Raw genomic sequence first — 19475 nt, forward strand, 5'->3', positions numbered from 1 at the left:
TGGCCAGCAGAGACTTTTCCAAAGCCCTTCACTTGGCTGGACGAGGTTCTAGGCCTTAGAGCTGACTGTGGGTGGATGATAGGGAAAGCAGAACGACAAGGTTTGATGAAAGAAGGGCCAGGAACACCAAGCCACTGCTCTACTACCCAGTTGGAACATGCCTGGAATTGGTGCTTATTACATAGAGTATTTCTGTGCCTGCGATGCAATCACTGTCACCTTTACCTCCACACACATGAACCTGGTCTCCTGACTTTAGTTAGGAAAGAAGAGAACAATGCAACTCACAAGAAGAGAATGATGAGGACAAGTGTTTAAAATACTTTTTCAGACGCTCTTGGCACATTTTCTAGATGATTATTGTCTGGTGAACCCAGTGAAAACAAATACTGTATTGAGATAATCTGTACTGAGTGGATTTATTTCCTTTTGTTTTGTCGGAGAAAGGAGGACAGGTAGTGAGTTGCACCCTGGTTTCCATACTTCACGGTACTGTTTTATCTAAGTTTTAAAAAACACCTCAAATTCAACTAGCAGTGGCATTTTTCTCAGTGTTCATATCACTATGCCCAACTTAAATTTTTTTAATAAAACAGGAAAAAACGCTAAACACATTACAAGTTCTTAAAATTATTCCTTAATATTTATTTTGGGTCAATTTAAAAAGGCTTGTGAATCCATAGCCTTGAGTTAAAATTTAGTTCAGGTGTTAGTTACATTCTAACTTTAACAGTCACCCGCACTTGTAAATCTTGCCCCACGATGGACTACATTTCCCAAGAGCATCCCCCGAGTTAATCACATGAAGTGCCTTCTAGGAATTGTAGTCTTGGATGAGCCTCTTTTCTCTCAGTCTTTGATTCACGCCCTGATTCCGGTTGAAACGGTGCTACCAATTAGCAGGGGCCATGTCCGTGAGTCGTGGTCCAACCGGGAAAGCTGGTGTGGGAGCCTGGGACAATGATTGGCCAATGAATGACCCCGGGGCGGAGCAATGGGGGCGGGCGGGGAGACCATGGTGATTGGACCAGACGCCCGCGACGGCGGGCGAGGATTGGCTGCGCCCTGGGTCAGGGAGGCCTGGGAAGGGGCGGAGGAAGGAGACTAGAGCAGGAAGAGCAGCGGCGAAGCGGTGGCGGTGACTCCGTGGTGGCAGAGGCGAAGGCGACATCTCTAGGGGTTGGCACCGGCCCCGAGAGCAGGATGCGGGTCCGGATAGGGCTGACGCTGCTGCTCTGTGCGGTGCTGCTGAGCTCGGCCTCGGCGTCCTCGGGTCAGTATCCGCCCCCTTGGGCTGAAGGCCCAGAGCCTCCGCCCCCCAGCCTCTACCGCCGGCCGGAGCCGTGGGGACCCAGACTCCGGACCCCGTTCTCCTTGGGCACACCTCGCACTGGCTTGTCACTCGCTCTTTGGCTTTGCTTGGCCTGCGCCGAAGGGGCTATTTAGGGAGGTGGAGTGGGGTGGAAAAAGAAGGGGCGGTCACTCTGCCCACACCTCTCTCCCACGTAACAAACTTTACGCGACTCTTTCTCACGAACGCGGAATTGACTCCAAAAGAATGAATCCCGACCCAGGAGCCGGAGTGGTGCTTCCTCCACCCTGGGGTAGAGGAAGGGTCTGGTCTGGAACTCTGGGCTTGGGAATTGAAAGTTAAATAATTGACAAACCTGGAGCTGTCTCTTTAGGGCAGAGGAGGATCCATCCAGACCAGGATGTTGACAGTAGTTTGGTGAGTTTGCCTAACACCTGTGATGGTCCCTGGTCCTTTTGTTTAAAAACAAAGACTTTTGATCTCCTCGTAGCCACTTTCTACTTTTTTGAAACCTTCCTGAGAAAGCGGTGACCTGTCGCAGTGTTTCTGAGTTGCCCCATGTTTGTTTATGATGTTTGGGAAAATCTTGGTTCTTATAAGTTGCGTTTTATATAGATACAGAAATTTGTGTGCTTTTGAATTGATTTTCCAGTTAGCTAATTTTTATTCTGGTTCTAGTCCCCCACCCCCCACCTTTTTTTAATGTTTTAATCTGCCTACATTTGAAAATTTCCATTTTGAGAGGGTTCATGAAAAACTTCGTGTTTCTAAGTGTTGATAAAGAAAAATTAGTACAGTAAACTTTGGAATTTTAATCTGTTTCAGTTAACAAGACAGCTGTTCTGTGGCTTTACGTTTTGGGGAGACAACACAGAGTATAAATGTCAACTTTTTTTTTAAATAAATGTCAGCTTTTTTTTAACAGAAAATTTCCCAGGTGGTTATTTGAATCCCCAAATTACCTGTCCTAGTTGTAAATCAGTGCCATAACGTCATTCTGCTTCTAAAATAAGAGGCCTAAACCTAAATTCTATCCATGATGTGGTTTGAAATTCCATTTCAAAAGCACCAACCCTGTGCTAATTACTTTACTGCCAACGTCATTCTTTGAGGTCCACTCGCCTCCCTCCAGTAGTAGTGGTGGTTTGAGTTTAATGACCAGATCTTTAGACTCTACATAACTCTGGAAGCACTTTTAGCAGTTATTTAATATTTGATCAAAAAGCATGAAATGAAGTTGTTGAGCTTAATGAGTAGAGTACCTGCTGGACCATGGACCTTCTGCATCAGAATTCCTCTTATGGGGTTGTTAAACATGTGGTTTTAGGTCTGGAACAGCTCAGGTATACATAGATTAACAATCTCCATGAGGGATTCTTCACACTAAAGAGAACTACAGTAATGAAAGAGCACGGTGTGTATCCCTCTGAATTTAATTGGCAGAGTTTAAAGAAAATTAAAGCATAGAAATTTTTCTGTCTGTCTTTGACTACATTTCATATACTTACAGCTCCATGCTAGTGGAAAAGATATTTGAAGATCAACAGTTGGGGCTTTCAGGATATTATAATAAAAGACTCAACACTGATAGATTAAGTCCTTGGGTTGTATTGACGTAGGTAGAGGACTGTATTCAAGAAATGTCTGCTCTGATTTCCATGGTAGTTAAAGCTGTACCAAAACATTTCCATGGTAAAGGCAAAAGCCTTAGCTGGAACTAAAACAATGTAGATGTGGGTGCTAAAAGGTAATAAAGGCAGTACTGTGCTCACATGAAGTTCATGTATCATAAAACACCTGTGCGGGCCAGGCTCATGCCTGTAATCCCAGCACTTTGGGTGGCTGAAGTGGGAGGATCACTTGAGCCCAGGAGTTCAAGACCAACCTGGGCAACATGGCGAAACCCCATCTCTACCTAACTCCAGATGTGGTGGTGCACACATGTAGTTCCAACTACTTGGGAGGCTGAGGTGGGAGGATGAAGTGAGCCCCAGGAGGTTGAGGCTGCACTGAGCTGTGATTATGCCACTGCACTCCAGCCTGGACAACAGAGTGAGACCCTGTGTCAAAAAAAAAAAAAAAAACTGTGTAAAATAAAGTTGTATAAATTAGGCAGTGGATTTTCAGTTGTCATTTTCATTCACAGGATTTTGGCCTCAAAGTTTAAAGTTTTACTCCAGTATGAAAATCAAGTTTTTGGTGATAATTTTGTGTGTGAATGTTAGTGGTTACCCAGGGCAGGTCGCGTTTATCCAGGTCGAGTATGGTCAGCCAACAGAGATAATCTTGATTCTATTGCTGTTGGTAGCTGTTATCTAATATCATGTTTTAGAGTCATGTAAAAATATGATATAGTCATATGCTACATAATGACCTTTTGGTCAGCAATGAACCCCATGTAAGATAGTGGCCCTGTAAGAATATAATGGAGCTGAAAAATTCCTGTCACCTGGTGATTTGTAGCCATTGTAACATGGTAGCACACTTTAAAAAAAAATAAATTTAGTGTAGTTTAAGTGTACAGTGTTTACAGTAGTGTATAGTAACATCCTAGGCTTCACATTCACTCACCACTCACTCACCCACAGCAGCTCTTAATCCTGCAACTTCCATTTATGGTAAGTGCCCTAGACAGGTACACGTTTTTTAATCTTTTACACCATATTTTTACTGTAGCTTTTCTATGTTTAGCTATGTTTATGTGCACAAATACTTTTATGTTACAGTTGCCTACAGTAGTCTGTATAGTCACATGCTGTACAGATTTGTAGCTTAGGAACAATAGGCTACACTATATAGCCCAGGTATGTAGAAGGCTATCCCATTTAGGTTTATTTAAGTATACAGAAAGGAAATCACCCAGTGATACACTTTTCAGAAGATATCCTCGTCATTAACATGTGGCTAATATTAGAAACATTTTCTCTTTTCTGTTAATAAATTTAAAGGAGGACACTAAAAGGATATTTCTTCATTTTCTCAGGATAATAGTGAAAACGTTATAGTTTTTCTCACAAATGCATGTTTCTTATTTTTGGCAGGAAGAGGCAAATGGCTTAACCTTTATTTTTCTTTTTAGTCATTTTAGTGAGGTCCACTGCCAGGTATTTCAGGTAATAATTATAAATTCAGAGAGTAGTTTTCAGATAGCAGAGGATGTTTAATTTCACTGGTTTAGTTGTTCCTTAAAACATTGTGAGTCAGCGGGACAGAGGTGTTACCCCTTTTGACAGGTTGAGAAACAGAGGCCGAGCAAGCTTTTATTACTGAACCATGTGTGTCAGAATTAACATTTGATGAAGCCAGGTTCCAGAACTAGCTCTCCAGGCCTCAGAATTGAAGAAATTTAGAATCGAGAATGTCTTAGGATCTGTACCGATTCAGAGCTAACGCAGAGAACAGGGATCTGGTCTGTTTTCACCAAACTCTTTAGACTTTCTGTGTTTAAAGGTTGTCAGTCTGTTTAATTTACATGATGAGTGGAAAAATGATTTTGTAGTGGTTACTTTTCCCTGAAAGCATATCTCTGGTACTTTGCAGTTTTGTTAGCTAATACAATAAAAATAAAAACTGGTCTTTTTCAAAGGAAGGTGTACAGTTAAATAAAGTAGTATGAACCATTTGGATGAGCGAGAAATGCATAACTTAATCCTTTTGCATTTTTTCTTGTTGCTTGATATCTGTGTTCTGATGAAAACATTACTATTTGCTTTTTATTTATGCATAACTTCAGTCTCTTTAATCCTTACCTGAATACTACATATCAGAAGTTCCTGGGTTATAAACAACTCTTTAAAAAGTGTTGTGTGAATGTTTGTATCAGTTTGAAAAAGAAAATAGCTTATGCTTTGAGACTACCATCTGGAGTAGGCTTTCCCAGTTTAGTAACTGAGAATTATCTTATTTACCGGTAATATTAGTATATAGTCCAGATTGCGAAGAGAGAGGGAGAGAAAGAGAAGCATGATGCAATTCACATGAAATAACCCTGATGTCACAAATCATGTTTCTTGGAGTTGGAAAACACATTTTGCTACTCTAATGCCTAACAGCTTGTGCTGTGTGAAATGTACATGTCTTCAAGTGTATTTACTGGTGTGTCTATATGATTCATCTGTTAGCTACCTATGTAGCCTGTTGTGGTGAGGTACTAAATGTAGCAATTTAGTGAGAGTGATTTAGAGTTCCAGCTAAAGTTTCATTCAGCATTTGGGGATATTTAATATACGTTTAAACATTTAATGTCTGTTCTTGATATATTAACTAGTTGAAGTTTGTGATTAATTACATGTACTTACAGTACAACTTTGTTATAGAGATGGTTTTTTTTCTTTAAAGATTTGCTGAGAATGGAATTTGAACCACATGTTAGAAATGGGACTTTGGGTAATGCTTGTGAAGAAGTTAACATGAAGGACAATTGTTAATTAACTGACATCATTTCGTAATGTTATGGGCACTATGAGACTAATATGTGGCATAACCTTCTGTTCATCTGCCAGAAGTAAAACATACTTTGAAGGTAATCTAAACGTAGGTGAATATGAATAGTAGCTGTAATTTAAATTTTCGTCAACTTCACAGCACTTTCATATATGGCAAAACCTCACTAGTGGGCTAGTTTTCTCAAATACTCAAATATTGTGAGATAGTGTCTTGTATTTTGTGCATAATTGAGTTTATTATACTTCTTAGTCTTAGTACTTTGAAAAACTCTTACACATGTTTTTTGTTGTATTTTAGAGTTACAAATTACAAATAATATTTAAGATAAAGCCATATGAAGTAAAGTATAAATGAAACTCTAATAGCAAATTTTCTAGTAAAAATCACATGGCCTTACAAGATTTTGTCTACTGGTTAATTTCTCATACAGCTTATATAGAGTGGGTAAAACTGAAACTCACTCCTGAATAAAATTAGGTAATTTTAAGAGCAAGAGGGCAACTTAAAGATGATCTGACAGATTTGCTGTTTTAAACTGGCAAGGAATACAAAAATCACGCATTTGCGTCTGAACATTAAGTTGTTGCATGTGTTTATGTAAGAGCAGGAAGAAGGGTAACAAGTAGCCAGAAAAGTAATAGTCAGAAAACATGTAAAGAGTAACAGAAGGAACATTAATATAATCAGACAACACCAAAAGCAAGCTGTGTGAAAGTTGTGACCGGTGACTGTTTTTAATTGTTTAATGCAAGTTATTGATTTCCTAATACATAGCTCTCAATTGAGTGAACATATGACAGGACCATGCTGCTTTTTACCTGCATCTGGTTATCTCTGAGTAGAGTAGAACACAAATCCTAAATATATTTGTTTTGCCACTCTGCTATCAAATAATAATTCTTAGTTTCCATCCTTACTCTAGTAGTAAACAATAAAAATACTAATTAGCACTAAAATGGGCTACTCTGACTCAAGATCCTGAGCAGAGAAACAGAATAGGTGGAAACCTGGAGTATGAAATTAGAGATTTATTTTTATGAACTTAGTAACTCATTCTCAGAAATAGGCTAAATAGACCCACAAGAATTGGATGGCATGTGAAGAAATACCTGTTTTTGTTGGTGGAGGCTGTTGGTCTTCCTACCTTTGTAACAGATGAAGCTAATGTCTTCCCCTGGAGAAAGAGAGAAACTAAACCCCCAACCCATTTTTTTTTCACTTTCATTTGATCTTTTCTGAACAATTGCTGAATATAGCTAATTTTAAAATAATTCTAGGTTTATTTATCCAATGTTTGATCATTATATACTATACTTTTCAAATGTTTTCTTTTAATAATAACTATAATTTCTCAACAAGAAAGATTACTAAATTGTCTTAAAATTTCTTTGCAGATGAAGAAGGCAGCCAGGATGAATCCTTAGATTCCAAGGTATGTACTAAAATGTGTATTGACCAGTATTTGCTGCCTGATTTAAAAGCATGAATTACGTGTCTTAGAAAGGATATGAAATCTGCAACTTTTGAGTAACAATTGAATTTAAAAGGACAGAAAAAGACAGATGGTATTAGTATTAGGTCTAGTTTTTCTGGAGGGAGAAAATACCTACAAGAGGGGATAGTAAAATTTCATTTCAACTTGAATGTGCTCTGTGTGTGTGTGTGTGTCTAAGTTTGAAAATTTAACCGGTGTCATTTTTTCCACTTTCCAGTTTTCAAAAATAAATCCAGTGAGCTAATGCACTTATTGGTTGATTGAGCTCTCCCATCCAAGTACTAACCAAGCCCAACCCTGCAATCAGTTATGAGCTCTGATCTTTAGATTTGAGGGAATGTAGATAAAAGCAGGAAGTAGAAGTATAAAGTATGCTGGGGGCATGTGGAGGAAAACCTAACCCAGACTTTGGGAATTAAGGAAGGCTTCCGGGGGAAATAACATCTAAGTTGAAATTCAGAAAGACTACAAGTTAGGTGATGAAGGAAGGCACGTGATGGACACATGCCGAAGCCTGTAGAGATAAGTGAGTGTGGCACTTCAGGGAGCTGAAGGAGATGTGATATCTGGATAAGTGAGAATAACAGTCAAATAGGGTTGGGGGAAGTCTTGGCATTGTTGATAACTAAAAATACTTTATATTCTCAGACTACTTTGACATCAGATGAGTCAGTAAAGGACCATACTACTGCAGGCAGAGTAGTTGCTGGTCAAATATTTCTTGATTCAGAAGAATCCGAATTAGAATCCTCTATTCAAGAAGAGGAAGACAGCCTCAAGAGCCAAGAGGGGGAAAGTGTCACAGAAGATCTCAGCTTTCTAGAGTCTCCAAATCCAGAAAACAAGGACTATGAAGAGCCAAAGAAAGTACGGAAACCAGGTAGTCTGGACACTTTCCTTGCTTTTTGATTTATTTAGGAGACAACTGAAAATTTTAAGCTAATGAATAAAGAGGCTGAAGAAAACTGGCTTCAGTGATTATTACCCACAAATAATATATGGAGTGTAGTTTGGTGAGAATTTCTAGATTTTAATATACCAAATTATTCACTTAACTGATTTGTCCCAAGTTACATAAGCTGAATTCAATAGATGAGATTGCATTTTTTTTTAATTAATATCCTAATATTCCTTTTTGGACTCCAGTACGTAAATACATTTCTCACTGAGAAATTTTGGAAAATAATCTGTCAGGGTAGCATACAAAACAGAAACTCAGGAAGAATTGTCGAACATGCCACTATGGTTGTTTTCAGGATTGTGGTAGGATTATTATTACAGTAACGTTGTGGATCATCCTAGGTAATTTGATTTAGGTGTTTATCCCTCAGTTGAAGCTTATGTGTACTTCTGTCCTTTTCTAACTTTCACCATCTTGAAACCTCTACTTTTCAGTTTAAAACTTGATCTTTTCCACAATAGTCTTCTAAATATTAATCCTTTTAAAAATTATTAATGTATCCATTCTACCATGTCTTGCTACCCTTCTGTCATTTATTATTTCAACGATCACTGCCTTATCTGTTTATTATTCCATTACTAACCACTCTCAGGAACTAATCCAAATTTGAACTTCTTAAAAAAATAGGAGTTTGTTTGTTTGTTTGTTTGTTTTAGATTTGGCAACTTTTATTACTCATTTTACCCAAAAGTACACTTTAACTGGCACTTACCAATACTCAGTGAAGTGTTGTCCAATTTTCCTGTTAATTCCCTGGATTTTGTAACAATTCTCATAAACAGATGAAATTTTATAAACTCTCACTATAAAGAATGAATAATATAAATTGTCTGTTCTTGGCCAAGGATATGCTTGTGTGTGTGTGTGTGTGTGAGAGATACGTGGGAACTATTCACATTTTCCCACTGAATTGAGAATTGATCACAAAATTTAAAAAATGGCAAAAATTGGTGAAGAAATAACTTCCTTTAGCTTAAGCAGTCACCTTGCTCCTCTGTTTCTTGCTTATGTTAGCTGTTGGAAAATAGTTAACACAGTCCTAGGCATTTGACCTGGTCACTTAAGGAGGCAGTGTCAGTTAATATGCAAGTGAAACAGCATAGAAACAAGCAACAGCAGCCACTCTAACATTCTAAGTGATCTTTCTATGTAATTACAATTTGTTTCATCATAGTCATTTCACATGACAAATAGCGAAGCTAGGATTGGAGAGCTTTGCACAGTGGGACTGTGTCAAGATTATAAAAGAGTAACCTGCCACTAAGTTATCAAATTGAAGGGAAAGATGTAATTTCAAAGACCTGTAATAATAAATATTTGTCAAGTGCCTATGTGCCAGACACTGTCAGATGAACTCTTAATTCTCCCAATAGCCTTATAAAGTAGGCATTTATAGTTGCCATTTTATAGACGAGAAAACTAAGGGACAGAGAGGGAAATTCCATGTCTGAGTCCCACAGTTCATAAGTGGCAGAGCTGGGACATAGCCCACTTGGCCTGATTCTTTTTTTTTTTTTTAAATTGTACTTTAAGGTCTAGGGTACATTGTACAACGTGCAGGTTTGTTACATATGTATACATGTGCCATGTTGGTGTGCTGCACCCATTAACTCGTCATGTACGTTAAGTATATCTCCTAATGCTATCCATCCCCCTCCCCCCACCCCACGACAGGCCCCAACATGTGATCTCCATCCTGTGTCCAAGTGTTCTCATTGTTCAGTTCCCACCTATGAGTGAGAACAGGCGGTGTTTGGTTTTCTGTCCTTGTAACAGTTTGCTCAGAATGATGGTTTCCAGCTTAATCCATGTCCCTACAAAGGACACGAACTCATCCTTTTTTGTGGCTGCATAGTATTCCATGGTGTATATGTGCCACATTTTCTTAGTCCAGTTTACCTATGATGGACATTTGGGTTGGTTCCAAGTCTTTGCTGTTGTGAATAGTGCCACAATAAACATACGTGTGCATGTGTCTTTATAGCAGCATGATTTATAATCCTTTGGGTGTATACCCAGTAATGGGATGGCTGGGTCAAATGGTATTTCTAATTCTAGATCGTTGAGGAATTGCCACACTGTTTTCCACAATGGTTGAACTAGTTTACAGTCCCACCAACAGTGTAAAAGCATTCCTGTTTCTCCACATCCTCTCCAGCACCTGTTGTTTCCTGACTTTCTAATGATTGCCATTCCAACTGGTGTGAGGTGGTATCTCATTGTGGTTTTGATTTGCATTTCTCTGATGGCCAGTGATGATGAGCATTTTTTTCATGGGTCTGTTGGCTGCATAAATGTCTTTTGAGAAGTGTCTGTTCATATCCTTCGCCCACTTTTTGTTGCAGTTGTTTGATTTTTTTCTTGTAAATTTGTTTAAGTTCTTTATAGATTCTGGATATTAGCCTTTTGCCAGATGGGTAGATTGCAAAAATTTTCTCCCATTCTGTAGGTTGCCTGTTCACTCCAAATGGTAGTTTCTTTTGCTATGCCGAAGCTCTTGAGTTTAATTAGATCCCATTAGTCAATTGTGGCTTTTGTTGCCGTTGCTTTTGGTGTTTTAGACATGAAGTCCTTGCCCATGCCTATGTCCTGAGTGGTATTGCCTAGGTTTTCTTCTAGGGTTTTTATGGTTTTAGGTCTAACATTTAAGTCTTTAATCCGTCTTGAATTAATTTTTGTATAAGGTGTAAGGAAGGGATCCAGTTTTGGCTTTCTACATATGCCTAGCCATTTTCCCAGCACCATTTATTAAATAGGGAATCCTTTCCCATTTCTTGTTTTTGTCAGGTTTGTCAAAGATCAGATGGTTGTAGATGTGTGATATTATTTCTAGGGATCTGTTATGTTCCATTGGTCTATATCTCTGTTTTGGTAGCAGTACCATGCTGTTTTGGTTACTGTAGCCTTGTATTGTAGTTTGAAGTCAGGTAGTGTGATGCTCCCCGCTTTGTTCTTTTGGCTTAGGATTGTCTCGGCAATGCGGGCTCTTTTTTGGTTCCATATGAACTTTAAAGTAGTTTTTTCCAATTCTGTGAAGAAAGTCATTGGTAGCTTAATGGGGATGGCATTGAATCTATAAATTACCTTGGGCAGTATGGCCATTTTCACAATATTGACTCTTCCTGTCCATGAGCGTAGAATGTTCTTCCATTTGTTTGTGTCCTCTTTTATTTCATTGAGGGTTTGTAGTTTTCCTTGAAGAGGTCCTTCACATCCTTTGTAAGTTGGATTCCTAGGTGTTTTATTCTCTTTGAAGCAATTGTGAATGGGAGTGCACTCGTGATTTGACTCTCTGTTTGTCTGTTATTGGTGTATAGAAATGCTTGTGATTTTTGCACATTGATTTTTTATCCTGAGACTTTGCTGAAGTTGCTTATCAGTTTAAGGAGATTTTGGGCTGAGACAATGGGGTTTTCTAAATATACAATCATGTTATCTGCAAACAGGGACAATTTGACTTCCTCTTTTCCTGATTGAATACCCTTTATTTCTTTCTGCTGCCTGATTGCCCTGGCCAGAACTTCCAACACTATGTTGAATAGGAGTGGTGAGAGAGGGCATCCCTGTCTTGTGCCAGTTTTCAAGGGAATGCTTCCAGTTTTTGCCCATTCAGTATGATATTGGCTGTGGGTTTGTCATAAATCACTGTTATTATTTTGAGATACGTTCCATCAGTACCTAATTTATTGAGAGTTTTTAGCATGAAGGTTGTTGAAATTTGTCAAAGGCCTTTTCTGCATCTATTGAGATAATCATGTGGTTTTTGTCTTTGGTTCTGTTTATATGATGGATTACGTTGATTGATTTGCATATGTTGAACCAGCATTGCATCCCAGGGATGAAGCCCACTTGATCATGGTGAATAAGCTTTTCGATGTGCTCCTGGATTCGGTTGGCCAGTATTTTATTAAGGATTTTTGCATCGATGTTCATTACGGATATTGGTCTAAAATTCTTTTTTTGTTGTGTCTCTGCCAGGCTTTGGTATCAGGATGATGCTGGCCTCAAAATGAGTTAGGGAGGATTCCCTCTTTTTCTATTGATTGGAGTGGTTTCAGAAGGAATGGTACCAGCTCCTCTTTGTACCTCTGGTAGAATTCGGCTTTGAATCCATCGGTCCTGGGCTTTTTTAGGTTGGTAGGCTATTATTGCCTCAATTTCAGAGCCTGTTATTGGTCTATTCAGGGACTCATCTTCTTCCTGTTTTAGTCTTGGGAGGGTGTATGTGTCCAGGAATTTATCCATTTCTTCTAGGTTTTCTAGTTTATTTGCATAGAGATGTTTCTAGTATTCTCTGATGGTTGTTTGTATTTCCGTGATGTCAGTGGTGATATCCCCTTATCATTTTTTATTGCATCTATTTGATTCTTCTCTCTTTTCTTCTTTATTAGTCTTGCTAGTGGTCTATCAATATTGTTGATCTTTTCAAAAAAACAGCTCTTGCTTGGATTCATTGATTTTTTTGAAGGGTTTTTTGTGTCTCTCTCTCCTTCAGTTCTGCTCTGATCTTAGTTATTTCTTGCCTTCTGCTAGCTTTTGAATTTGTTTGCTCTTGCTTCTCTAGTTCTTTTAATTGCGATGTTAGAGTGTCAATTTTAGATCTTTCCTGCTTTCTCTTGTGGGCATTTAGTGCTATAAATTTCCCTCTACACACTGCTTTAAATGTGTCCCAGAGATTCTTCTGTGTTGTGTCTTTGTTCTCATTGGTTTCAAAGAACATCTTTATTTCTGCCTTCATTTCGTTATGTACCCAGTAGTCATTCAGGAGCAGATTGTTCAGTTTCTATGCAGTTGAGTGGTTTTGAGTGAGTTTCTTAATCCTGAGTTCTAGTTTGATTGCACTGTGGTCTGAGAGACAGTTTGTTATAATTTCTGTTCTTTTACATTTGCTGAGGAGTGCTTTACTTCCAGCTATGTGGTCAATTTTGGAATAAGTGCAGTGTGGTGCTGAGAAGAACGTATATTCTGTTGGTTTGGGGTGGAGAGTTCTGTAGATGTCTATTTGGTCCACTTGGTGCAGAGCTGAGTTTAATTCCTGGATATCCTTGTTAACTTTCTGTGTCATTGATCTGTCTAATGTTGACAGTGGGATGTTAAAGTCTCTATTATTATTGTGTGGGGGTCTAAGTCTCTTTGTAAGTCTCTAAGGACTTGCTTTATGAATCTTGGTACTCCTGTATTGGGTATATATATATTTAGGATAGTTAGCTCTTCTTGTTGAATTGATCCCTTTACCATTATGTAATGGCCTTCTCTGTCTCTTCTGATCTTTGTTGGTTTAAAGTCTGTTTTATCAGAGACGAGTATTGCAACCCCTGCTTTTTTTGTTTGTTTGTTTTCCATTTGCTCGGTGGATCTTCCTCCATCCCTTTATTTTGAGCCTATGTGTGTCTCTGCATGTGAGCTGCATCTCCTGAATACAGCACACTGATGGGCCTTGACTCTTTATCCAATTTGCCAGTGTCTTTTAATTGGAGCATTTAGCCCATTTACATTTAAGGTTAATATTGTTATGTGTGAATTTGATCCTGTCATTATGATGTTAGCTGGTTATTTTGCTCGTTAGTTGATGCAGTTTCTTCCTAGCATCGATGGTCTTGACAATTTGGCATGTTTTTGCAGTTGCTGGTACTGATTGTTCCTTTCCATATTTAGTGCTTCCTTCAGGAGCCCTCGTAAAGGCAGGCCTGGTGGTGACAAAATCTCTAAGCATTTGCTTATCTGTAAAGGATTTTATTTCTCCTTCACTTATGAAGCTTAGTTTGGCTGGATATGAAGTTCTGGGTTGAAAATTCTTTTCTTTAAGAATGTTGAATATTGGCCCCCACTGTCTTCTGACTTGTAGAGTTTCTGCTGAGAGATCCGCTGTTAGTCTGATGGGCTTCCGTTTGTGGGTAACCCGACCTTTCTCTCTGGCTACCCTTAACGTTTTTTCCTTCATTTTAACTTTGGTGAAACTGACAATTATGTGTCTTGGAGTTGCTCATTTCGAGGAGTTTCTTTGTGGTGTTCTCTGTATTTCCTGAATTTGAACGTTGGCCTGCCTTGCTAGGTTTGGGAAGTTCTCCTGGATAATATCCTGCAGAGTGTTTTCCAACTTGGTTCCATTCTTCCCATCACTTTCAGGTACACCAATCAGATGTAGATTTGGTCTTTTCACATAGTCTCATATTTCTTGGAGGCTTTGTTCTTTTTACTCTTTTTTCTCTAAACTTCTCTTCTCGCTTCATTTCATTCATTTGATCTTCAATCACCGATACCCTTTCTTCCAATTGATCAGATTGGCTACTGAAGCTTGTGCATGCATCACAGAGTTCTCATGCCATGGTTTTTAACTCCATCATGTCATTTAAGGTCTTCGCTCCAGTGGTTATTCTAGTTAGCCATTCGTCTAATCTTTTTTCAAGGTTTTTAGCTTCTTTGCAATGGGTTCAAGCATCCTCCTTTAGCTTAGAGAAGTTTTGTTATTACTGATCACCTGAAGCCTTCTCTCAACTCGTCAAAGTCATTCTCCATCCAGCTTTGTTCCGTTGCTGGCGAGGAGCTGCGTTCCTTTGGAGGAGAAGAGGCACTCTGATTTTCAGAATTTTCAGCTTTTCTGCTCTGGTTTCTCCCAATTTTTGTGGTTTTATCTCCCTTTGATCTTTGATGATGGTGATGTACAGATGGGGTTCTGGTATGGATGTCCTTTCTGTTTGTTAGTTTTCCTTCTAACAGGCAGGACCCTCAACTGCAGGTCTGTTGGAGTTTGCTGGAGGTCCACTCCAGACCCTGTGTGCCTGGGTATCACCAGCAGAGGCTGCAGAACAGCAAATATTGCAGAACAGCAAATGTTGCTGTCTGATCATTCCTCTGGAAGCTTCGTCTCAGAGGGGCACCCGGCCATATGAGGTGTCAGTCGGCCCCTACTGGGAGGTGCCTCCCAGTTAGGCTACTCAGGGGTCAGGGACCCACTTGAGGACGCAGTCTGTCCGTTCTCAGATCTCAAACTCCGTGCTGGGAGAACCACTACTCTCTTCAAAGCTGTCAGACAGGACGTTTAAGTCAGCAGAAGTTTCTGCTGCCTTTTGTTCAGCTATGCCCTGCTCCCAGAGGTGGATTCTACAGAGGTAGGTGGGCTTTCTTGAGCTGCGGTGGGCTCCACCCAGTTCAAGCTTCCAGTCTGCTTTGTTTACTTACTCAAGCCTCAGCAATAGCAGGCGCCCCTCCCCCAGCCTCACTGCTGCCTTGCAGTTCCATCTCAGACCGCTGTGCTAGCAATGAGGGAGGCTCCATGGGCGTGGGATCCTCCGAGCCAGGCATGGGATATAATCTCCTGGTGTGCCGTTTGCTAAGACCATTGGAAAAGCACAGTATTAGGGTGGGAGTGACCCCTTTTTCCAGGTGCCATCTGTCACGGCTTCCCTTGGCTAGGAAAGGGAATTCCCCGACCCCTTGTGCTTCACAAGTGAGGTGATGCCTCGCCCTGCTTCGGCTCATGGTCCATGGGCTGCACCCACTGTCCTGCACCCACTGTCCGACAAGCCCCAGTGAGATGAACCCCGTACCTCAGTTAAAAATGCAGAAATCACCCGTCTTCTGCATCACTCACGCTGGGAGCTGTAGCCTGGAGCTGTTCCTATTCGGCCATCTTGGAACCTCCCCCTAGAATTTTTTTTTACTACAAATGTACCATTTTCATGAATAGAAAAACTATTTTTAAAAAATTAAAAGTACCTGAATCCCATCAACTAGAAATAACAGCTACTCACATCATGGAGAATATTCTCTCAGGATTTTTTTAGGTGTATGAATAATTTTAAGAAAAGTAAATTGAGTCAAAATGTGTATTCTATGTTGCAGCCTGCATTTTGCACTTAACAGTTTACCATAAACGTTTTTCCATGTCATTTAGCTATTTTGCAATTTGATAGTTAATGACTATAAATAATTTTATATGTAAATATACGGTACCATAAACCAAAATGTTTATGTTATGCCGGGAGATCATTTTAGATGTATCTTTGTGCATATCTGTGAAAATTTCCTTAGAATTCTTAAAAGTATATTTACTGAATTGGATGTAAAAGTTTAAAAGACAGTTGATACACATTGTTAAATTGTTCTTCAGAAAAGTAATTCTGTTTACTTCGTTTGAAAATAGCGAAGTGTGCATTACCATTTTAAAATTTTTACTAAATATTATAATTTAATTCATTCTTCATTTTTTAATTAGGGATTTTTTTTTTTTTTTTTTTTTAGTTTCTATATTTTTAGAGACATGGTCTCACTCTGTCACCCAGCCTGGAGTGCAGTGGCACAATCAGAGCTCACCATAGCCTCGAACTCAGGTGATCTCCCACTTTGGCCTCCCAAAGTGCTGGGATTACAGGCATGAGACACTGCAGCAAGCCTGGGAAATTTTTAAACATGCGTAAAAGTAAAGGGTAAAATGACCCCCCTTCCCACCCCTTATTCAGCTTCAATAGACATCATTCTGCTGGTCTTTTCATCTTTACTACCATACCCACATTTCCCTCTTTTTTCTTTCCTAGAATATTTTAACGCAAATTCCACCTGTGCTTTTACCTCTCTCTCTCTCTCTCTCTCTCTCTCTCTCTCTCTCTCTCTCTCGGAAGAATTTTCTTTTCAGCAAATACACAGAATTAGCCATTACTCCTTTATTACCTAATACCCAGACTGTTTAATTTTTCAAGTTTCTTCAAGTGTCAGTTTACAATTTATTTGTTTGAATTCATTTCCAAGCTAAGACCTAGGTTTCTCTTAATCTGTTGCCGATCTCCCTCCCTTGTTGTTTTTCTTTTTTTTTTGAGACAGAGTCTCACACTGTTGCCCAGTCTGGAGTGCAATGGCACGATCTTGGCTCACTGCAGCCTCTGCCTCCCGGGTTCAAGAGATTCTCCTGCCTCGGCCTCCTGAGTAACTGGGATACCAGGCACGTGCCACCATGCCCAGCTAATTTTTTTGTATTTTTAGTAGAGATGAGGTTTCACCATGTTGGTCAGGCTGGTCTCAAACTCCTAACCTTAAGTGATCTTTCCACCTTGGCCTCCCACAGTGCTGGGATTACAGGCCTGAGCCACGGCACCCAGCCCCTCCTTTGTTTTTAAGTGTCATTTTATTTGCTAAAGAAATATGCAGTGTCCTTTGTGCTATACGGTTTCTCATGTTTTGGATCTAGCTAGTCATGTCCTTGTAATGTCATTGAGCTTGTTCCATTATCTGCTGTTTATTCTATAAACTGGGAGTTAGTTCTAGAGACATGGGTAGATTTGGTTCTGTCTTTTTATTGAGAGTATTTCATAGGTAGGTGGTGGTGTGTACTTTCTGTTGCATTACGTCGAGAGACATGTAGTATCTGATTTTTCCACTTTTACTGATGTTAAGATTAATCAGCGAGGTCGGGTGATATCAGTCTGATCTCACCATTCTAAAGTTCCTCATTGATCTTTTGCTTAGAGATTTTGGCAACCGTTTATGTTTATTGCCTGGATCTTTTATTTATTAGGGGTTGCAAAATGGTGACTTTCTAATTCTACCATTCCTCCTGCATTTGTTACCTGGGATTCTTTTATAAAGAATTTTCTTTCATCAAGTCTTTGATTGCCCTGAAATATAGTCTCATCCAGGGAAAGCTAGATAAACTCTTGATTATTTCCTTTGAACTGTTTCAAAATGAAAATTTGGTGCCCAAGCAATCTCCAAAAGAGAATAACGAGTATGTTTTTGTTTGTATTTGTTTTGCTTTGTATTTGAGCATTGTAAGGATATAGGAAAACCAAACGAAGGTGTGTTTTTCTTTCTCTTTCTCAATGAGTTAACACTTCTGACACCAGACCTATTGTGAGTGTTTCCCCACATACCAAGTAAGCAATCAGTTCTACAGAGGATTCTCCAGCAGAAACCAGCAGGATGTCTACCAATTTAATTCCGTTCTGACACTACCTGGAGATAGCATTAGATCTCACAAGTTGAAGGCTCAGTCTCACAAGACCAGTCCCCACTCCTTGAGATGCCAATCATAAGCCCCGGGTTGTCTGTGCTTCTGACAGACTGGCTATAAATCAGGATTCCCACAACCCCCTTCTTGGGTTCAGTTAATTTGCTAGCACTTAGGACTCTGGGAAGCATGATAAATGGGTAAATGTAAATATGAATTTACATTTATTATAAAGGATATTACAAAGGATAGAGACGAAAAGCCAGATGGAAGAGAGGCATAGGGCAAGGTATGGGAGAAGGGCTGCCGAGCTTCCATGCCCTCTCTGATCTGACCATGCCACCCACCCTCCAGGAATCTCCATGTGCTCAGCTTTCCAGAAACTCCCAGAACTCAGCTATTTGGGGTTTTTATGTAAGCTTTGTTATGCAAGCATAATTGATTAAATCACTGGGCATTGATTTATTAGCTCAACTTTTAGCTCCTCTGCCCTTCTGAGGTTGGGCGGTGGGACTGTAAATGCTAACCCTCTAATGTAATGGTTGGTTTCCCTGGCAACCAAGTCCTATCCCAAGGCTTTCTAGGAGCCTCCAGCCACCAGTTATCTCATTATCATACAGAAGACATTCTAATCACTCAAGAGATTCCAGGGATTTTAAGAGCTATATTTCTGGAAATGGGATGAAGATCAAATTTTTTTTGCAATATCACAAGCATCATTATAAATTAATGGATTCTTATATATAGTCAGCCCTCTGTATCCATGGATTCAACCAAATATTTGAAAATATTTGGAAAAAATGGGTGGTTGCAGCTGTGTACTGAACATGTCCACAGTTTTTGTTCCTGTCATTATTCCCTGAACAATGTAGTATAACTATTTACATAGCATTTCCATTATATTAGGTGTTAGAAGTAGTCTAGGGATGATGTAAAGTATACGGGAGGATTGCCTAGGTTATATGCAAGCACTACATCATTTTATCTAAACCGCTTGAGCACTCATGGATTTTGGTACCACCAGGCCAGGTCCTGGACCCAGTCCTCCAGTGATACTGAGGGACAGTCATGTATCACTTAACAATGGGGATGCATTCTGATAAATGCATCACTAGTTAATTTTATCATTATGCAAACAGAGTATACTTACACATAGCTAGCTATTGTAGCCTATTATGTACCTCGGCTATATGTTATAGCCTATTGCCACTAGGCTACAAACTTCCATAGCTTGTTATTGTATTGAATACCGTACTCAGTTGTAACACAGTGATAATTAGTTTATAAACTTTTATATTTTCATTTATAAATTTTTTAGCTT

At 39.4% G+C, this 19475-nt stretch overlaps 1 protein-coding gene across 1 annotated transcript in view; it reads left to right on the forward strand.

Annotated features, from left to right (window-relative positions):
* Window positions 1–1088: 1088 nt before the first annotated feature.
* LOC105467634 (SEL1L adaptor subunit of SYVN1 ubiquitin ligase) overlaps window positions 1089–19475 on the forward strand; it is a 69449-nt gene continuing 51062 nt past the window's right edge. Inside the window, exons 1-3 of the mRNA XM_011717328.3 lie at window positions 1089–1273; window positions 7153–7190; window positions 7902–8133. Coding sequence (XP_011715630.1) covers window positions 1204–1273; window positions 7153–7190; window positions 7902–8133 — 340 coding nt within the window. The 5' untranslated portion in view covers window positions 1089–1203. The remainder of the gene's footprint in view (window positions 1274–7152; window positions 7191–7901; window positions 8134–19475) is intronic.

Source organism: Macaca nemestrina, chromosome 7 (genome assembly GCF_043159975.1).
Source record: "Macaca nemestrina isolate mMacNem1 chromosome 7, mMacNem.hap1, whole genome shotgun sequence".
In the NCBI taxonomy this organism is placed as follows: domain Eukaryota; kingdom Metazoa; phylum Chordata; class Mammalia; order Primates; family Cercopithecidae; genus Macaca; species Macaca nemestrina.